The sequence below is a fragment of the Ranitomeya variabilis genome, chromosome 2, assembly GCF_051348905.1.
Source record: "Ranitomeya variabilis isolate aRanVar5 chromosome 2, aRanVar5.hap1, whole genome shotgun sequence".
Lineage (NCBI taxonomy): Eukaryota > Metazoa > Chordata > Amphibia > Anura > Dendrobatidae > Ranitomeya > Ranitomeya variabilis.
Window position 1 is genome coordinate 645,224,668 of NC_135233.1, and position 22,579 is coordinate 645,247,246.

Here is a 22,579-nt window from a genome sequence, read left to right on the forward strand (position 1 = left end):
TGTAAAAGGCGGCTGAGAGCTGATGTTTTTAGCCTGGGGGGGGGGGGGGGGACAGTATCCATGGCCCCTTCCTAGGCTATTAATGTAAGCCCGCAGCTGTCTGCATAATATTTGATGGTTATTAATTATAAGGGGGCCCCACGTCTTTTTTTGGGGGGTGTCCCCCATTTTAATAGCCAGTAAAGGCTATAAGTATACAGTTGCGAGCGTGTGAGTGTGAGCACACCCTCCCACCCACAGACCAGTACACTGCTGTCCTGAAATACTGTGCTCCTGTCACCCTGCTCCTTCCACCATACGTCTCTCACCTCCCTAGAGCAGCACAATACCATATGGATCACGTATAATGCCGATATATATATATATATATATATATATATATATCACATATCACATATACTCCCATAAAGACCACACATTATGCCGGGATATTATAATATATATATAATATCACACATTATGCCGCCAAGTATTGTGTGATCTATGTGACGGTATTATATGTGATCTATATGGCAATATTATGTTTGCTCAGTGTTGTGGAATGATGTAAAAACTATATGACGGTGGTATATGAGAACTATATTGTGGGATTATGTGTGATCTATGTGGAAGTACTAGGGGAGAATTATATGGCGGTATTATTTGTGATCTATATGGTGGTATGTGAGAACTGTATGACAGTATTGTGTGATCTATTTGATAGTATTGTGTGTGATGTATATGGCGGTATTATGTGTGATCTATATAGCGGTATTATGTGAGAACACTATGGCAGTATTATCTTCAGAAAGCGGACCCATTCTATGGTGGTTCTGGCTGAGCACCTGCACGCGGGTCTGGGGTAATAGAGGGGGCAGCATGACCTTCAGTTAGGTGCAGTCAGGGCTAGTGAGGCAGCTGAAGAGAGGGGTCTCATTTTTATCGTTACTATATGGCTACATTTCCTTCCCAGCGTCACCCCGTACTTCGCCTGACGTCTCACTTTCACACATCGCCAGGACAGGATGGAGAAGACAGGATCTGAGGAGGGGAATGGGGTCTGCATGCAAAGTCTGGATCAGAACAGGCCATCAATCCGCAGAAATGTTTCCTGGATTTCTGTGGAGCAGACGGTCCATCCATGTGTATAAAAGACAGCGCTCTATGTAAATCCCTGGCTGCTCCGCGCACCAAACAGGGGGCCCCCATAGACCAGCACACTGCTCTCCTGAAATACTCTGCGCTGCGGTCACCCTGCTCCCTCCACCACATATCTCCCAGAATCCTTGCTGCCTGCCATCCTCGGTGACTGTCTTCTTGTCAGTACAAGGCTGCCTCACACATTCAGTATTTGGTCAGTATTTTACCTCAGTATTTGTAAGCCAAAACCAGGTGTGGGTGATAAATGCAGAAGTGGTGCATATGTTTCTATTATACTTTTCCTCTATTTGTTCCACTCCTGGTTTTGGCTTACACATACTGAGGTAAAATACTGACCAAATACTGCTAGTGTGACGGCAGCCTTACTCTGCAGTCACCAACAAAATGGCTGCTCACTGGGTTCCTGAATCTCATCCTCTCTCATCCCTTAGCAGACACCCAGAAGGGAAGGAGAGGAGACATCACACACATCAGCAGACTCCGCCCATAATTACTGCAGTGCAGTAATGTGAGCTAGTTGTACACTAGGTTTTTCTGAAATTTCAGCAGCTGCTCCCCCTAGTGTTTAAAAGTGGAAATTCCAAAACTTTTCAAATTATTTTTCATATTTTACTAAATTATAAACAAATGAAAATATTTTTTAAGAAAATTTAAACATTAATTCTTTACATTTTTACAATTGCTGTAAAAAAGTATTTTTTTATGGCACCTTCCCTTTAAGCATTTATGCAAAACCAGTTTTGGATTTGGGGTGGTGGACAGCCTTTTTAATTATGTAGCTGTTTGAGTGGAAATTGGCATATGGGCAGCATGAAAGGGAGGGAAGGCAATTTGAAATTACCGTAAACTAATATTTTGAAACCTACGTCCATGTTTGTAGACTGGATCAGGTTATTGCTTATGCAGCTGCAATAGCAATCACAATAATAGAAATTTCCATAGTCCACCCATGTCACCTGCCACATGACAATGGGTGACAGATGAGTTCTGTCGTTTTCTGTGCTGCGTGGCTCACAATTGTTTGCTATCTTAAATCATCCATAGACATTACCACTCATCGTTTCTGCATCATGCAGTAGGTTTGCATTGAGTCCTATTTGCATTGTTCAAATTTGATCAGATGTGAATCCTGACGGGAGGGAAGGATAAACAGACATGTACTTTGCTTTTTGCTTCCGACGTTCCACCTCTTTCCCTCTGACTTTGCTGTTTTGTTTCATTGTGCCTTCAGTAATTGCATACACAGGATACAGCATGGGTTCAGGATTAGATTGCAAGGGGTTGTGAACTTGGAATTTAAGCTGGAAAAGCATTTCCTCCAATTCTGAAAATAGCAAAGCTCCATTGTACAGTAGCGGAACCCCTGTACGTAGCTGCCATATTTCATAGCAGATCTCTAAGAAGGGGTGTATTGACTTCACCTGCACAAAAAGGGCACTAAATAGGAAATGTCAATATATTTTCCTTTTTTATTGTTTTGGCCCAGGGTATTGTGTTTTTTTTTTTTTAACGGGTATGATATATGTCCACACCTGCAACAGAGGCTCTTAATAGTAGGTTCTGTCATTTTTTGGCATGACCGGTCAAATACAGCAATATTTGCCCATCAGACTTATAAGCTCCTTGGCAAAACCCAGTAGATGCCAAGTCATTGGGTTTGTTCAATGCTGGTTGTTGACCATCTCTGACCAGAACTATAATTCAAAATCACAAGGCAGAAGGGAGCAGAGTCGGATACTGAGATGCACTTACAGCAACTAAATGTCCCCGGTATAGGAAGTGTGCACAAAATATGTGAGACTAGGATTCTATATTCTTGGGATTCCTAATTCATCTTCTTTTTGTCATTCCAGCACATGTTTTCTTATGGGTCCACTTAAGCAACTTAAAAAGATGTTTGAGCCAACCAGACTTATTGCAACAATAATTATGCTGGTGAGTAACGAATGCTTCAGTGATCCTTCAGCGATAGTTAGGACACCCCACAGTATTTGCCGAATTCCTGATTATGCAATGAAGGTGAAGGCACCTGGAATCCACCACTAGTAAACCTGTTAGTTGTGTTTCCAGTCATGATGTATTGCATGAGTGATTTCGCCACATCATTGCAATGATCATCTATGTCTCATTACTTGTTCACTTCCACATGCATAGAAAATATTGTGGAAAGCTCCCTTATGTTCCCATCCCTACACTAGCACCAGGGAACATTGGTTGTCAGTAGATGAAGGTACTGGTGGCACGTCCCACTATTTACTGACCAACTTTCAGTTTAGTTTCTAGATCCTCCAGCCTAATAATCTTCTATTTGTTCATTGCTTTTTTTATTATTCCTCAACAGCTTTGCTTGGTTTGTACATTGTGCGCTGTATTTTGGGTAAGTAACCTTTTTTAAATATGTGTTAATTTAAATGTAGCATATTTCATGACCATACAGTCTTCAGAATCCTAAGCACAATGGATATCCTGCACATTGGTGTCCTCTCATCTCTGCCTATGGTCCCTGGCCAGATCTCTAAAGTATATTTTTTTCTGAACATTGAAGTATTTCAGAGAAAATTATACCTAGCTGCAATCACAGCCAGGCTCTGATTCATGCGGTCTGTGGTTTTGGCAGCATGAATCAGGTGACGTCCTCTTTTCCAGAAAGGTTTTTTGTTGTATTCACAGTTTTTTTTTTTTCAAAATCTGTGTTTTAATTTGTCCACACTTTTTAGCAGTCCAGGGGCAGATTTGTGATAACCTTTTGTTTTACCCCCTTAGAGAACCTGCCCTTTTTCTTTTTTTTGCGTTTTAATTTTTCGCTACCCTTCTTCCCAGAGCCATAACTTTTTTATTTTTCTGTTAATATGGCCGTGTGAGGGCTTGTTTTTTGCGGGACAAGATGAACTTTTGAACGATACCATTGATTTTACCATGTCGCGTACTAGAAAATGGGAAATAAATTCCAAGTGCTGTCAAATTGCAAAAAAAGTGCAATCCCACACTTGTTTTTTGTTTGGCTTTTTTGCTAGGCTCACTAAATGCTAACACTGACCTGCCATTATGATTCTACAGGTCATTACAAGTTCATAGACACCAAGCATGTCTGGGTTTATCTTTATCTAAATAAGTGGATAAAAAACGCATCCTGCAAAGTTGTCTGCAGGATGCGTTTTTTCTGCATAGACTTTTATTAGCGACGCATTGCGACGCAGTGCCACACGTCGCAACTGTCGTGCGTCGGTTGCGCCGTGGTTTGGCGCACCACCGCCACAAAAAAAAGTTACATGTAACGTTTTTTGTGTGACGGGACCGCCATTTTCGACCGCGCATGCGCGGCTGAAACTCCGCCCCCTCCTCCCCAGACCTTGCAATGGGGCAGTGGAAGCGTCTTAAGACTGCTTCCGCTGCCCACGTCGGGCATTTTTTGCACAGTATGTGTCGGTACATCGGGCCGACGCAGCGCGACGGATCCGTACTGACGCTAGTGTGAAAGTAGCCTAAGTGGTGAAAAAAAAATTCCAAACTTTGTTTAAAATAAAAAAAAAATAAAAAATAGCGCAGTTTTCCGATACCCGTAGCGTCTCAATTTTTCGTGATCTCGGGTTGGGTGAGGGCTTATTTTTTGTGTGCTGAGCTGACGTTTTTAAAAATGCCAGTTTGGTGCAGATACGTTCTATTGATCGCCCGTTATTACATTGTAATTCTGGCGTTTTTAATTTTTTTATCACTACGCCGTTTAGCGATCAGGTTAATTCTTTTTTTTATTTATTTTTTATTGATTGGACGATTACGAATGCGGCGATACCAATTATGTGTAGGTTTGATTTTTTTTTTTATTTTTTTTTTTAATTTTTTTATTTTGAACTAGATGGCAGCCCGATTCTAAAGAATCGGGAGTCTAGAATCCATATATACTTTATTTATTCAAATGTAAGAATAATACAATTAATAAATAATAGTAAGAAAGAACAAAAAATGGCTGCACTCACCAGCTCTTGACAATTCTTGACAGTACGGCACATTTCTGATTGGTCGCTCGCGGCAGGCGGCAACCAATCAGAAAAGTGCGGCGCACCACGAAGGCATATATCTTTGTCCACCCTGAGCGGGTGTAGGACGCTGGTGACGTCACTTATCTCCGGACATCATCTCCGGACAAAGCCACGGAAGTTGGCACAAATTGCCGGAAGTAGTATTCTAGGCAATTATATATTAGATTTTAATGTTATCAGTGTTTACCTTTGAACGTTTATATTGTATTGTCCTGTCACCAGCCATGTGTACGATTATCGGCCGAAAGCCTCTCTGGAACCAATAATCACCCCATGTAAAGGTATCTTTATAAGTTAAAGATTCAGAATACTATGACTTTTATCATATCCTGAACAGTCAAGTTTTTTATGAACCGTTAAGGTTTTCTGGTTGAAGTAAAAAAAACTCTGAGTGTTTACAGTTTGAAACCATAAAATGTTGAAAAATTATGTCATTCTTGAGTATATCACTCAATGGTGCTCATAAACGTGTCAAATTTGATCTATAATATACTTTAATATACGTTACTTTAATCTTTAATATACTTAAGAACAGGGCCCCAGACATCACACAGGGGGTCTGAAACACCGCACAGTGGTCCAAAATATCGCTGTGCTCTGCCTGGGGCCCCATATGCTGCCTGGGGCCCCTGTGCTCTGCCTGGGGCCCCATATGCTGCCTGGGGCCCCATATGCTGCCTGGGGCCCCTGTGCTCTGCCTGGGGCCCCATGTTCTGCCTGGGGCCCCTGTGCTCTGCCTGGGGCCACTGTGCTCTGCCTGGGGCCACTGTGCTCTGCCTGGGGCCACTGTGCTCTGCCTGGGGCCCCCTGTGCTCTGCCTGGGGCCCCCTGTGCTCTGCCTGGGGCCCCTGTGCTCTGCCTGGGGCCCCATATGCTGCCTGGGGCCCCTGTGCTCTGCCTGGGGCCCCATAGGCTGCCTGGGGCCCCTGAGCTCTACCTGGGACCACTGTGCTCTGCCTGGGGCCCCATATGCTGCCTGGGGCCCCATACACTGCCTGGGGCCCCTGTGCTCTGCCTGGGGCCACTGTGCTCTGCCTGGGGCCCCATAGGCTGCCTGGGGCCCCTGTGCTCTGCCTGGGACCACTGTGCTCTGCGTGGGGCCCCATATGCTGCCTGGGGCCCCTGTGCTCTGCCTGGGGCCCCTGTGCTCTGCCTGGGGCCCCATATGCTGCCTGGGGCCCCTGTGCTCTGCCTGGGGCCCCTGTGCTCTGCCTGGGGCCCCTGTGCTCTGCCTGGGGCCCCTGTGCTCTGCCTGGGGCCCCCTGTGCTCTGTGCCCCCGGCCTGCGCGTGCAGAGGAGGACGTGGGTTGGCAGAGGACATAGCCAGGTGACAACTCAGCTGTGACGCTAATCTGGTACGGGTAAATATACCATTTAAATGTGTACTGGCCCTAATGGGTCATGACAGCTTTTTGTCTTGGGTCTATGGGACTTTAAATATGTCACATGTACGGGTAAATTTACCTCTCTATTCATTGGCCCAAATGGGTCATGACAGTCTTGTGATACGTTCATGTGATTGTAAAAATGATGGTATCCTCCTATAGTCTATGTGAGCTGATAATAATTGTGCATGTTTTGTACCTTTTAAATCTTTGCCTTCCATTTATACCCAATATGGGAGTCAGCTGTGTGTCATGTGGCGCTGCGCGTCAACACTGACGACGGTGTGAGACATGTGTTTGTATCCGTGTCTCCTGAAAGTTTGGTAGTATGTTTTTATATGCGTTTATACAATAAAATTATGGTTTTATACTGTGAATATTGCCTTTGGATCATCGTTTTTGTTTGGGTTCTATGTAGTAGTTGATGATGGGCGTTATTTATCCCATTTAAATACATGGTTGTAATATATAGAAAAATATAATCCATCACATTACCATGGTTTATAGTCATACATATTTGTGGACAAATTGCAGGAAGTAGTATTCTAGGCAATTATATATTAGATGGGGGGTGATTTAAAACTTTTTTTTGGATTTTTGTTTTTTCGTATTTTTTAAAACATTTCTTTTTACTTTTGCAATGCTTCAATAGCCTCCATGGGAGGCTAGAAGCTGGCATAGCCTGATCGGCTCTGCTACATAGAAGTGATGCTTAGATTGCCCCTATATAGCTGAATTACAGCATTGCCCTGAGCACCGACCACAGGGTGGCGCACACAGCAATCTGGCATCAACAACCATAGAGGTCTTCAGGAGACCTCTGGTTGTTTTGCCAACGCACCGATGACCCCCGATCACGTGACTGGGTCAGCGGTATGCATACTTCCAGCTGCGTGGCCAGGAGCGCTTGTTAAATGCTGCTGTCAGCGTTTGACAGCGGCATTTAACTAGTTAATAGCGGCGGGTGGATCGCGATTCCACCCGCCACTATTGCGGGCACATGTTAGCTGTAGAAAACAGCTGACATGTCCCGGCTTTGATGTGGGCTCACCGCCGAAGAAGGAAGAGATGCGGCCCCCGCAGTACAAGTACAGCGGAGGTCACGAAGGGGTTAAACTGCCCACATCCAATAGTGTTTTTCCCATTGAGGAATGATATACCATAATAATCTGATTGTTGGCTCCAATAATACCTTAAGAATGAGTGCAATTAGAGGGGTTGTCCGATACCTATAAATGTCCTGTTAAACATCTATCTTTTTTACTCAGCTATATTATAAATTTGCCTAGTTTACTCCCTATCCTGCTAATCCCTATATGTGTTTTTTTTTTTTTTTACTTCACGTACTGTGACATTTTGTTTGACGGGAATCTCAAGCGGGATGGCACATTAAGGTAGCACTGCACCCACTTCTCGCGGATTCTAATACGAAGCAGGATATCAGAGTGGGCGTTACAGTAACTTAGCACAGGTTCTGTCACTACCATCCCTGATAATTTTTCAGGGGTGATGAAGAAGTCATTGCAGCTTCTGTCCCCGCTGCCCACATACTGAGTGGTCACCGCCACATAATCTATGTGCTGTAATTGGCAATCATTTAATTTTTGTGTTTTTATTTATTTTCTTCCAGTGGAAAAAGAAAGGCCTGGCACTTCTATTTTGTATCCTACAGTTTCTAGCGATGACTTGGTAAGTAATTTATAATCAATATTTTTGGCCATCAGATACTTGCTGATCTGTCTATTTGATTTTTAAAAGGTGATTCCAGCCTGAGGCATTTACAACTTATCCAATGGACAAGTGATTAAATATAATATCTGTCTATTGGGACCTCCAATAATCGTCAAAATAAGGGATGTTTTCCCACACACATTTTCACTGGCTTATCGTAGGAAACCAGTTTACATGAAGTTATGTCTACAACTTTCCATATGCCTTCTGAGGCTATCAAGATGTGTTCTAGAGGGCATGCCACAGTGTGAAGATAAGCCTGGTGGACTCAAGGTCAGCTAGTCATTCTAATAGGCTTTATGTAATATTTGCTTTGAGAGACATTCAATCACATCAGGTAATACAAAGTTAAATACGAGAAGAAGTGGAACCTGGGGATGTTTAGATCTCTTATACAGTCGATATAAAAAGTCTAGTTTATGAAAAATAATCTTACCAAGAAGAATCATTTCAGAACTTTTCCACCTTTAATGTGTCCTATAATCTGTCAACTTCAAATAAAAATCAAACTGATATACTGGTCTGATGGGACCAAGGCAGAACTTTTTAGCCTTAGTTCCAAAAAGTTTGTTTAGCGCAAATCCAACACTGTTCATCACCAAAAGAACACCATACCCACAGTGAAGCATGGTGGAGGCAGCATTTTACTTTGGGGCTGTTTTTTGTCAGCTAGAACTAGGGCTTATGTTATAGAAGCATTTACATTAAAGGGAATCTGACAGGTCCATCGTGCCTCCAGAACCACCACCAGTTGTCTGCCTATCTAAATTCTCTGCCCAACAGTCCTTTTATAAAATTGGACACATGTAATAATGTATTTCTAAAATCCCTTTGATATGTAAGTTAATCCTTTGACTAGACGATGGGGCATGCGTTCTCCCTGACTAGTCGGCCCACTTAGCATATTATCACACATTTACTTCTTTCTTTGTGAACCTGACCCAATCATAAGCAAACAGCAGCACACTGGGGAAACATTACAGAGTCTGCTCTCCTCACTGCAAAGTAATGACCTGGTGGATCTGGGTGTGATTAATGAAAGCTTTATTCTTCTTGCATTGCGTGACTGGTTCCACATAAAAAAAAAAGTTTGAAAAGTCCTCTTTAACCCCTTCCCGACCTGTGACGCCACGTAGGCGTCATGAAAGTCGGGGCCAATCCGACCTGTGACGCCTATGTAGCGTCATGGAGGGATCGCGTCCCTGCAGATCGGGTGAAAGGGTTAACTCCAATTTCACCCGTTCTGCAGGGACAGGGGGAGTGGTACTTCAGCCCAGGGGGTGTGGCTTCACCCCCTCGTGGCTACGATCGCTCTGATTGGCTGTTGCACTTTCAACAGCCAATCAGAGCAATTCGTAATATTTCACCTATAAAAAGTGGTGAAATATTACAATCCAGCCATGGCCGATGCTGCAATATCATCGGCCATGGCTGGAAACCCTGATGTGCCCCCCCACCACAGCTACCGATCGCCTCCCCAGTCCTCCGTTCTGTCCCGTAGTCCCCTCCATCCGCCTGTCCGCTCCCCCGTCCTCCTGCCTGCTCCCCCCATGCTCCGATCCACCCCCCCGTGCTCCGATCCACCCCCCCCCTCATACTTACCGAGCCTCCCGGAGTCCGTCCGTCTTCTCCATGGGTGCCGCCATCTTCCAAAACGGCCGACAGATTCGTTCCAGGTACATTTTGATCACTATGATAAAACTTATCACAGTGATCAAAATAAAAAAAAATAGTAAATTATAATAAAATAAAGAAAATATATATATTTTTTTTTTCTGCACTAGGGCTAGGGTTAGGGCTAGGGTTAGGGTTAGAACTAGGGTTAGGGTTAGAATTGGGCTATGTGCACACAGTGCGGATTTGGCTGCGGATCTGCAGTGGATTGGCCGCTACGGATTCGTAGCAGTTTTCCATCAGGTTTACAGTACCATGTAAACCTGTGGAAAACCAAATCCGCTGTGCCCATGGTGCAGAAAATACCGCGCGGAAACGCTGTGTTGTATTTTCTGCAGCATGTCAATTCTTTGTGCAGATTCCGCAGCGTTTTACACCTGTTCTTCAATAGGAATCCGCAGCTGAAATCTGAGGTAAATCCGCAGCTAAAACGCAGTGCCTTTTACCTGCGGATTTTTCAAAAATGGTGCAGAAAAATCTCACACAAATCCGCAACGTGGGCACATAGCCTTAGGGTTGGAATTAGAGTTAGGGTTGGAATTAGGGCTAGGATTGAAAATAGGGTTAAGATTAGGCCTGTGGTTAGGGGTGTGTTGGGGTTAGGGTTGTGGTTAGGGTTGTGGTTAGGGTTGGGGTTAGGGTTAGGGTTAGGATTAGGGTTAGGGTTGGGATTAGGGTTATGGGTGTGTCGGGGATGGGGTTGTGGTTAGGGGTGTGTTGGGGTTAGGGTTGTGATTAGGGTCATGGCTAGAGTTGGGATTAGGGTTAGGGGTGTGTTGGGGTGAGTGTTGGAGTTAGAATTGAGGGGCTTCCACTTTTTAGGCACATCAGGGTTCTCCAAACGCAACATGGCGCCACCATTGATTCCAGCCAATCTTGCGTTCAAAAAGTCAAATGGTGCTCCCTCCCTTCCGAGCCCCGACGTGCACCCAATCAGTGGTTTACCCCCACATATGGGGTATCAGCGTACTCCGGACAAACTGGGCAACAACTATTGTGGTCCAATTTCTCCTGTTACCCTTATGATAATAAAAAATTGCTTGCTAAACATCATTTTTGAGGAATGAAAAATGATTTTTTTATTTTCACGGCTCTGCGTTGTAAACTTCTGTGAAGCACTTGGGGTTTCAAAGTGCTCACCACATATCTAGATAAGTTCCTTGGGGGGTCTAGTTTCCAAAATGGGGTCACTTGTGGGGGGTTTCTACTGTTTAGGCACATCAGGGGCTCTGCAAACGCAACCATTCCATCAAAGTCTGCATTTCAAAAGTCACTACTTCCCTTCCGAGCCTTGGCGTGTGCCCAAGCAGTGGTTTACCCCCACATATGGGGTATTAGCGTACTCAGGACAAACTGGACAACAACTTTTGGGGTCCAATTTCTCCTGTTGCTCTTGTGAAAATAAAAAAATGCGGGCTAAAAAATAATTTTTGAGGAAAGAAAAATGATTTTTTATTTTCACAGCTCTTCGTTATAAACTTCTGTGAAGCACTTTGGGGTTTAAAGTGGTCATCGCACATCTAGATTAGTTCCACGGGAGGTCTAGTTTCCAAAATGGGGTCACATGTGGGGGAGCTCCAATGTTTAGGCACACAGCGGCTCTCCAAACGCGACATGGTGTCCGCTAAAGATTGGAGCCAATTTTTCATTGAAAAAGTCAAATGGCGCTCCTTCCCTTCCGAGCCCTGTCGTGCGCGCAAACAGTGGTTCCCCCCCACATATGGGGTATCGGCGTACTCAGGACAAATTGTACAATAACTTTTGGAGTCCAGTTTCTCTTTTTACCCTTGGGAAAATAAAAAAAATTGTTGATAAAAGATCATTTTTGTGACTAAAAAGTTAAATGTTCATTTTTTCCTTCCATGTTGCTTCTGCTGCTGTGAAACACCTGAAGGGTTAATAAACTTCTTGAATGTGGTTTTGAGTACCTTGAGGGGTGCAGTTTTTAGAAAGGTGCCACTTTTGGGTATTTTCAGCCATACAGACCCCTCAAACTGACTTCAAATGTGAGGTGGTCCCTAAAAAAAATGGTTTTGTAAATTTTGTTGTAAAAATGAGAAATTGCTGGTCAAATTTTAACCCTTATAACTTCCTAGCAAAAAAAAATGTGTTTCCAAAATTGTGCTGATGTAAAGTAGATATGTGGGTAATGTTATTTATTAACTATTTTGTGTCACATAAATCTCTTGTTTAACAGAATAAAAATTCAAAATTTGAAAATTGGAACATTTTCCAAATTTGCATTTTTTTCACAAATAAACGCAAAAATTATCAACCTAAATATACCACTAACATGAAGCCCAATATGTCACGAAAAAACAATATCCGAACCGCTAAGATCCGTTGAAGCGTTCCTGAGTTATTACCTCATAAAGGGACACTGGTCAGAATTGCAAAAAACGGCCAGGTCACTAAGGTCAAAATAGGCTGGGTCATGAAGGGGTTAAAGGGGTGGTCTGATCTAAATAAGTCTGCAGTCACTCTGGTCAGCTAGTCTAGTCGGATTCTGGCCGTCACATTGTCGTTTTAGACCGATCCACTCCTTTAAGGGTGTACATGCTTATGCATCTACATTGGTTTTAGTTCTTTGAAATCTTTTTGGGTGGGAAAAGAAAAATAATAGTTTTATTTTTCAATTGAACTGAACATATTATGGGTGATTTATAGATTATTTTTTTTTTAGATGACAAGAACCTGTCATTTTAACAGGAGTGCGTAGACTGTTACATACATATTGACTAATTGCGAGCTATGATTGGCTAAAATGATTAAGTGTGTGGCAATTATTTTTATAAAGCTATGGGATATACTATGCTACGTGTGTAGGTTGACACTCCTCTAAATTTTCATTGCAGGTTCTAAAGATATGATGGAAATACTTTATCAATATGTTTTTGTAATCCATAGACCAGCTCTGTTAAAAATAATCACTACCCCCCCCCCTTCTTTGTTGACATGACAATTACAGGAAATGCCAGTCTCTTGTCCACTGAAACCAGTGTCATGTGCTGTAATCGTGATACCCGCTGGGACTGCCTATAAAAATGACTGGTTTTGTTTTGTTTAGTTCAGCATTCTTGTACACTGTGTGCAGAATTTTTAGGCAAGCTGTAGTTTGATCACATAATACTTTTTATACATGTTGTCCTACTCCAAGCTGTTCAGGCTTGAGAGCCAACTACCAATTAAGTAAATCAGGTGATGTGCATCTCTGTAATGAGGAGGGGTGTTGTCTAATGACATTAAAACCCTATATAAGGTGTGCTTAATTATTAGGCATCTTCCTTTCCTTTGGCAAAATGGGTCAGAAGAGAGATTTGACAGGCTCTGAAAAGTCCAAAATTGTGAGATGTCTTGCAGAGGGATGCAGCAGTCTTGAAATTGCCAAACTTTTGAAGGGTGATCACCGAACAATCAAGTGTTTCATGGCAAATAGCCAACAGGGTCGCAAAAAAGGCGCAAAAAAACTGCTCACGAATTGAAGAAAATCAAGCGTGAAGCTGCCAAGATGCCATTTGCCACCAGTTTTGCCATGTTTCAGAGCTGCAAGTTTACTGGAGTAACAAAAAGCACAAGGTGTGCGATACTCAGGGACATGGCCAAGGTAAAGAAGGCTGAAAAACGACCACCTTTGAACAGGAAACATAAGATAAAACCAGGGCTGTGGAGTCGGTAAGCCACAGTTGCGACTCCGACTCCTGGATTTTATCACACTCCGGCTCCGACTCCGACTCCTTCATAAATGGCCAATTCGTAACAATAAATTTACTGTTGTAAAATATTATCATCGTGCTTATTCAGTTTCTCACCATCATATAAGTAATCAGACCACTTAGAGCAAAAACTATATTTATTAGAATACAATTAGAATATAGCAAATAACTTTTATAAACTTTTCTAAACTCTTGTAAGTAAATATGCAATAAACACTGTTATGCAGTTAATAAGAAGAAATCTATAAATTTGTCCTCAGAAAAAGTATTGCCTCTGTCAGATCCTCCTTCATGGATGCCCTCAAATCTGATCTAATTATTTTGAGAGCAGAGAACAACCTCTCTACACTAACTTGGGCTGGTGGCAAAGCAGTAACCACTCGGGCAACATCTCTGACAATGTCAGGATACAGAGGAATCGCTTGTTGCACTGTTATTTTTGATGAACGGTCAAATTTCTCAATTTCTTTTAGTGCACATGAAAAATTCTGCTGAAATATACTGGCTGTGTTTTTTGATGGGGATGACTCTTCTTCTATGCGGGAACGCTTTGCACGGTCCTTGTGATCCAAATATTTTTCTAAATTAAATTCTTCATCAGTTGATGAGGGTGAAGATGTGGCAAGACGACCAAATTCTTCTTGTTCCTCCTGACTGTTCTGCAACCCTTTCATCCTTACTGCTATTTCAAACAGAGCTTCTTTTCCTTTAGCTGTTGATCATCTAGAAGAATCCGATGCATTGGGTCTACATAAACAGCTGCCAAAAGAATGTTATTTTGTAATAGTAGCTCCTCTCTCCATTTCATTGATGTAGCAATGCCGCTTGCAATTAACCCTCCTCTTTGGGACAGGCGAAACATCAGGTTCTTCCACTCCTTTAAGAAAATACCTGGAGTTAAGTACTCTGCTTGTAATTTTTTAGTCACTGTAAATGGGTGCTCTAGCAATTTTTCCAGTTCAGTCACCTGATTCCACTGACTTTCATTTAGCGTCAGTTGACGGTTAGCCATGTCTACAAGAAAGGTTTTGAGTTCAACCAAGCGCTGAATCATTAAGTAAGTACTGCGCCATCGTGTGGCTTGATCAATAATTGCCCCTTTTCCAGCACGTCTCTTCAAAATTGAGTTAACTTTAGGGGTTCTGGCAACAGTAGCCAATTTTCTCACCTTGCCAATCAGTGCAGCAGCATGTCCTTCTTGCAGACTGTCTCATAGCCAGCTGTAGCGTATGCACAACACAGCGCATGTGATGAATGAAAGAACGTATTGACACAGTTTCAACAAGATCATCTAAACTATCATGTTGCTGTTCATCTGAAGCAACTTCAGTTTGCTCCTCAGTTACAATACTGTGTTCCTCTATTTCAAACATTTCTGTGTCTGTGAACCCAGAATGTTCTTCTAGCTGCTGGTCACCATCATTACTCTCATTCATTAGCTTAATAGTACTTATCATATTTAAAGCATTGTCAGTTACGACAGAAAGAACTTTTTTAAGTTCATAGTCTTGCAGAACCTTTTCCACCAAGACCTGGAGAAACTCACTGGTGTGATGAGCTTTGGTATCTTTTACTGCTAATGTCTTGGTAACTATTTCATTTTTGTCACAAACAAATCGGACATTGATTGCAAAATAGTTCACTCTGTGACGTGTGCAGGCATCCATTTTAAGAAACAGAAAGCGTCCCTTGAGAGTTTTTTTAAGTTCTTCCTTTTGTTTAAAAGCTTCTTCGATTACTAATTTTCTAATACTCTCTCCAGAGAAACACCAAGCTTGCGGGCCATTTCCCCATTCAGACACATAAAAGCTGGTAGTGAAAATAATGAAATAGGCACACTATCCTTTACAACAAGCTCTATGGTCTGTTTTTTAAATGTATCTACTGTCATTGTCACAGTAACTTTGTCACTGACAGAATATCTTGCAACTGATGGCTGCAAAGTTCTCTGCTCCTTTGTTTGGCTGGAAGAGCTGGGCACTGGTTCATTGGTTTGGATGCAGTCGTTCTCATCCACTGCTTTCAGTACTTCTGGATGAAAGCGCTGTAAATGTCTCTTTAGATTAGAAGCTCTGGTAGGAGCATTTTTATCTTTGCCTGAATATGCACTGATCTTGGCTTCACAGCATTTGTTTTCGTCTGGATCATTTGTCATACACTGACAGACATAATGTTTTCTATCTTGAGTGATGGTGAAATGTTCAAATACGGCTGATTTAATGTGACGCTTCTTTGACATTCTCAGGATTTTAATTCTGCATTCACAATCCAAATGACAATTGTTTTTCCTAAAAACAATTGTACAAAATTATTGCCAGGTCGTACAACTAATATAGTGGTCAGTAGTACTGTTATTCCTCATGTACTCAGTTAACTGATGCAAAGTTTGTTGAAAGGATAATACTTCTTACAGTCTTCCTCTTCTGAGTAGCAGCTGTGAGATGCTTGGAAGACGCACACCTAGTAAACATCTAGTCTAGAGGAGGAACTTTACTACTAAGAATTTGCAACACATTTTCAGTTTCATACATTGTAAGTAGGGGGGTTGGGGCAGCATGAGGTTAACCAAGTATAAGATTAGATAAGGGCAGTGGAGAACAGTGACACACAAGAAGTAAGAAATGTCTCTATTTCCAGCAGAACTGCTTATCACTGTTGTTCATAGTTTGATAGAACATATATATTTGAGTAACATTTATAAAATTCATATGAAAGTTCAATTATGAAATATTAATACATTTTTTTTTAAAGCTGGAGTCGGTACATTTCTACCGACCAACTCAAACCAAAACTAACTCCGACTCCACAGCCCTGGATAAAACGTCAAGACTGGGCCACGAAATATCTTAAGACTGACTTTTCAAAGGTTTTATGGACTGATGAAATGAGAGTGACTCTTGATTGGCCAGAGGCTGGATCAGCCAAGCCAGAAAGCTCCACTCCGACTCAGACGCCAGCAAGGTGGAGGTGGGGTACTGGTATGGGCTGGTATCATCAAAGATGAACCTGTGGGACCTTTTCGGGTTCAGGATGGAGTGAAGCTCAACTCCCAGACCTACTGCCAGTTTCTGGAAGACAACTTCTTCAAGCAGTGGTACAGGAAGAAGTCGGTATTGTTCAAGAAAAACATGATTTTCATGCAGGACAATGCTCCATCACATGCCTCCAACTACTCCACAGCGTGGCTGGCCAGTAAAGGTCTCAAAGAAGAAAAAATAATGACATGGCCCCCTTGTTCGCCTAATCTGAATCCCATAGAGAACCTGTGGTCCCTCATAAAATGTGAGATCTACAGGGAGGCAAAACAGTCCACCTCTCGGAACAGTATCTGGGAGGCTGTGGTGGCTGCTGCACTCAATGTTGATCGTAAACAGATCAAGCAACTGACAGAATCTATGGATGGAAGGCTGTTAGTGTCATCATAAAGAAAGGTGGCTATATTGGTCACTAAATTTTGGGGGTTTTGTTTTTGCATGTCAGAAATGATTATTTCTAAATTTTGTGCAGTTATATTGGTTTACCTGGTGAAAATAAACAAGTGAGATGGGAATACATTTGGTTTATATTAAGTTGCCTAATTGTTACCTGCACAAACAGATATCCTCCTAAGGCTACTTTCACACTAGCGTCGTACTCGGCCCGTCGCAGAGCATCGGGCCGACGTACCGACGCTAGCAGTGAATGCGCCGCACAACGGGGGCAGCGGATGCTATTTTTCCATGCATCCGCTGCCCCATTCTGAGGTGCGGGGAGGTGGGGACGGAGTTCCCGCCGCGCATGCGCGGTCAGAAATGGCGGTCCGTTGGCGGCAAAAAAAGTTACATGGAACGTTTTTTGCAGCCGACGGTCCGCCACAACATGGCGCAACCGTCGCACGACGGTTGCGACGTGTGGCAAAGCGTCGCAATGCGACACTAATGCAAATCAATGGTGAAAAAACGCATCCTGCAAGCACTTTTGCAGGATGCGTTTTTTCAACCAAACGACGCATAGCGACGTGCAGTGCACGACGCTAGTGTGAAAGAGGCCTCAGATAGCCAAATCTAAAAAATAAACACACTCCAACTACCAAAAATATTAAGCTTTGATGTTTGAGTCTTTTGGGTTGATTGAGAACATAGTTGTTGATCAATAATAAAAATAATCCTCTAAAATACAACTTGCCTAATAATTCTGCACTCAGTGTAGAGTGTAAAAAATTGAAATAGACAACTTGTTTAAGGCCTTTAATAGAACTAAAAATTAGGTAGTTTAAAGGATTTGCATCAAGATTAGGATGGGAGATGACATACTGACTCAGCTCTCTGCGGTATTCCCATTGAGAGTGAATGGAGCGCAGGCGCATATATTCAATCAGGGATCATTGAGGGTCTCCATCAGTCGGACCCACCCCCCTCCACCTTTCCCAGCAATCGGGAAGTAATCCTGCATCTTGGCAATAAGCTTTGCTATATATATTTTATAAATACAATGGTCTGCATAAATGAGTACATTCCCTTTGAAAAGTAAGATTTTAATTTTTATCGAATACAAGAACAGTTTCCAAAGTGTTGACAGGACCGAGTTTCATAAAACCTTTGTAGCCCCTAACTTGAAAGTAAGGTTAATAATATGTTTTATTACAAAATCTTCAGTTTTCCTCAAATTAGTTGATCCAAAATGAATACATCGTACATCATAATCTACTATAGCCAGTATTTTGTATGATTTCTTTGATTCCTTAAGGAGAGCACCAAGTCTCCAAGGCATAGAATAAACAAGTTGGCCACACATTGTAACATCTATCTTTTTCCACTCTTCAACAACGTCCTCTTTAGAGCCTTGGATGGAGATTGATTCTCAGCTTTTCTCTTCTGATCCCCACCCCCTCGACCCCCACTATTTTCTGTGTTTTGCTACCTCACAACCTGGAATTTCATTGTTTTGTATTTTTTTCACAGTTTGCATCAGTTCATGTAAAGTACATGCCAAATTGTGAGGCAAACAACAGATAGGACAGAAAAACTGAAAACTTCAATGTGCATAACTATTCAATCCCCTAATGTTAGTACTTTGTAGAGCCTCCTTTTGCATAAATAACAGCTACAAGTCACTTTGGATAAGTCTCTGAGCTTTCCACATCTTGACACTATAACATTTGCCCATTCCTCAAGGCAAAACTCCTGCTTTTTCAAGTTAGTTTCCTCTGGTGAACAACAATCTTCAAATCTGACCACAGATTCTTAATTGGATTAAGGTCTGGGCTTTTACTAGGCCACTTCAAAGTATTTGTGCGTTTCCTTTTAAACCACTCGAGTGTTGCTTTAGCGGTATGCTTTGGGTTATTGTCTTATTGGAAGGTGAATCTCTGTTCCAGTCTCAAATCAGTTACTGACCGAGTCAGGTTTTGCTCAAGAATGTCCCTGTATTTCTCACCATCTTCTCCTTTACTCGAACCATTTTCCCTGTCCCTCCTGCTGTAAAACATCCCCACAACATGATGCTGCCACCACCATGTTCCACTGTGGGGATGGTTTTCTTGGGGGTTTTCTTTAATCCTTCTAATCAGAAGATGCTCATGTTTAGGTGTCAACTTCTTTGGTCAGTCTGGATATCTCTGAAATACTTGCAGTACATCTTTGGTGGGTAATACATATATACATTCGCACAACACAACATATCTAACAAAAATGGAACGGCAACCAACCCATCTAGGAGACATCGAGACCGACCACAAAAGGTGACTCCTAAACAGGAGCATCTTCTATACTAGATAAATGTGTGATATTTATGCCTTTTATCTACCAAGATTAGAACTTGTTTTCAGTTTGCCAGCATTGTGTGATGTTATTTTTGTTTCTTGTTTTCTAGGTACAGCCTCTCTTTTATTCCATTTGCAAGGTACATACGCAAACTGTTTTTTTTTAATAGAATTTATAACATTGGTAATTTGGAGAAAAAAATTGTCTTCAAGCAGAACTGAATTTTTTGTTTATCTTTTTCATATTTAACACCGTTTAGTATATTTGTAATATGTACTACTTTTTTGCTGCTTATAATGTGTACTACTTTTTTGCTGCTTAATTAAACACAAAAACGTAGAACGTTTTTGTGATAACTAATCCCTTTTGGCCTTCCTTGGTATTTCCATTGTTTGCTCAAAATATCATGGAGGCGCTGAGGTGGGCGCCATCTACTGCTGAACACGGAGGCGGTGGGTGCAGCGTCTACTACTGCTGCCCCTGGAGGCAGTGGGTGTGAGATTCCTACTGCTGCACATTGAAGCGGTGGGTGAGAGATTCCTACTGCAGCACATGGAGGCGGTGGGTGAGAAATTCCTTCTGCTGCACATGGAGGCGGTGGGTGGAAGATTCCTACTGCTGCACATGGAGGCGGTGGGTGGGAGCTTCCTACTGCTGCACACGGAGGTGGTAGGTGGGAGCTTCCTACTGCTGCACATTGAAGCGGTGGGTGAGAGATTCCTTCTGCTGCACATGGAGGCGGTGGGTGGGAGCTTCCTACTGCTGCACATGGAGGCGGAGGTGGGAGTTTCCTACTGCTGCACATGGAGGCTGTGGGTGGGAGCTTCCTACTGCTGCACATGGAGGCTGTGGGTGGGAACTTCCTACTGCTGCACATGGAGGCTGTGGGTGGGAACTTCCTACTGCTGCACATGGAGGCGGTGGGTGGGAGTTTCCTACTGCTGCACATGGAGGCTGTGGGTGGGAGCTTCCTACTGCTGCACATGGAGGCTGTGGGTGGGAACTTCCTACTGCTGCACATGGAGGCGGTGGGTGGGAGACTCCTGCTGCACATCCTCACAGTCGCCTATCTTTTTAATATTCTAAGATGGGTTTCTGTCAACTTAAGAGGGTAGCAACCATTTTAATTTACTAGTGACTACCTCCCTAGATAAAACAGGTGTGATTTGCTAATTGAAGGTGCTTATAAAAAATATAATAGGAATATAGTTACATGCTATTCCCTATTCCTGTAGATCCTCTTATAACATACAAATTTCTCTTCTTTTCTCGATCACAGGGATGTTGTGAAAAAGTGCTTCGCTTCATGTATGAATTAGAATTCAAGAAGGCTGCAGAAATAATGGCGTTCTCTTTGTATCAATTGGTTTGATATTCTCTATCCACAAAGAAATCTAATTTTTTGTAAATAACAAAGTTCTGATTCCCTAAATGTATAATGTTTAAAGAAACAATATATTCTGTTTTTAATTTTTTTTTTTTCTATAACACATATTTATGCAGTAACAAAAAATAAGTGCACTCATAAAATATGTTGACCGAAATGCCTTATTTCAGGGGGGTTTTTGTGAAACACTTTATTTTTTAAGATGCTAGCTTTGTAAATATTTAAATCTATAATAAATCTACTTGTGAAATGATTGTACTGTAAATCTTAAATCCATTTTGTAGGAAGTAAAGCGGATTAATCCAGATGTTGGCTGATTTAACACTGGCTTTGTAACTATGCACCATTTTCTGTCTATCTCCGCAGGTATCAGTTAACCTGCTCTGTCAGTTTGCACATTTTTGTACATATGTTGCATGAGCATGGTGGGATTAGCAGAAAGCTGCCATCGGAATTGAGCAATGTCCAGGGATAACACAGCAGTATCATGCATTAGTTATGACGAGTATGCAGCACATTCAGTTGACTAAGCGATGAACTGCAGTACTCGGCAGCTGCAACTAGGCAATGTACAGAGCTGCTGTGTTTTTGCGCCCGTACATCTCTGCTGTAGCAGTATTCAGCTGATTGCTTGGGTTGCCAAATGTTAGACTCCTACCAATCTCATATGGATGATTTATCCATCGGTCAATAAAGGGTTTTCTACTTTGAGTGGAGCCTAAATGCATTTATGTAAGTTACATAACTACCAGAGCCGTTACTCTCCGCGCTCTCTGCGTGTGAGCCGGTCTCAGTATTTTGACTGTAGCGGTTACGTCACCGCTGCAGCCAATCTCTTTACTGAGTGGTTCCTGCACTCAATTTTTTTTTTTTTCTTCAAAACTGTACATTTTTCCCATCTACCCATTTGACCAGGCCACATTTTTTTTTAATCTGACCAGTGTCACTTTATTCAGCAATAACTCTGGAACGCTTCAACGGATCCCAGTGATTTTAAGATTGTTTTTTTGTGACACATTTTATTTTATGATAATAGTAAATTTAGGCGGATATGTCGTTGTTTATTTATAAGAATCAGAAATGTCAAAATTTGCAATGTTCAAACTTTGATTACCCCCTTTTAATCCAGATAATCATACCACACAAAAACATTAATAAAGAACATTCTCCTTTTATATATGCTCTACATCAGTACCATTTGTAAGATGTTCTTTTATTTTTTTATTTTTTTTTAGAAGGTTTAAAAATGTAGCATTTATTTAGCTTAACTTTTTTTTTTTTTCAAGGAAATTAACAAAATGTTGGTTTTTTTTAGAGACCTATTCAGGTTTGACGTGATTTTGGGGGTTATTTTGGAAAACCCCCAAAAGTGATACCATTTTAAAAGCCGCATCCCTCAACGTCTTCAAAATCCTTCAGTTGCTATTCAGAAATTGATGCAAAGTGGCATAACAGGAATGAAAAAATGTATTATTACCACCTAAATGTTGCTAACTTCTGAACAGGTCACACAATCTGGAAGACTCTTAGACCGCTATTTGGCCGTGAATCGCCACTTCAAAAATCAGGACCACACAATCATAATTTTAGGGTGCTGATGGGGTTAAAGAGGGAGCCCCCACACTCTTAAGTATTTATATGATGTAGTCACTATTGGCAGCAGCATCTAAGGGGTTAAACAGACATGGTCGGTCCCAACACTAATCTTGACTGATGCAGCAGTGTCAGCTACAGTGTACAGCCAACAGCTGTTGGATTGTCACCTGTCGGG

The 22,579-nt window shown here is 42.1% G+C and overlaps 1 protein-coding gene across 1 annotated transcript in view; it reads left to right on the top strand.

Moving 5' to 3' along the window:
• Positions 1-21,062, top strand: part of SFT2D1 (SFT2 domain containing 1) — a 44,381-nt gene extending 23,319 nt beyond the window's left edge. Inside the window, exons 4-8 of the mRNA XM_077289146.1 lie at positions 2,994-3,075; positions 3,482-3,517; positions 8,193-8,251; positions 19,531-19,560; positions 20,701-21,062. Coding sequence (XP_077145261.1) covers positions 2,994-3,075; positions 3,482-3,517; positions 8,193-8,251; positions 19,531-19,560; positions 20,701-20,740 — 247 coding nt within the window. The 3' untranslated portion in view covers positions 20,741-21,062. The remainder of the gene's footprint in view (positions 1-2,993; positions 3,076-3,481; positions 3,518-8,192; positions 8,252-19,530; positions 19,561-20,700) is intronic.
• The last annotated feature ends 1,517 nt before the right edge of the window (positions 21,063-22,579 follow it).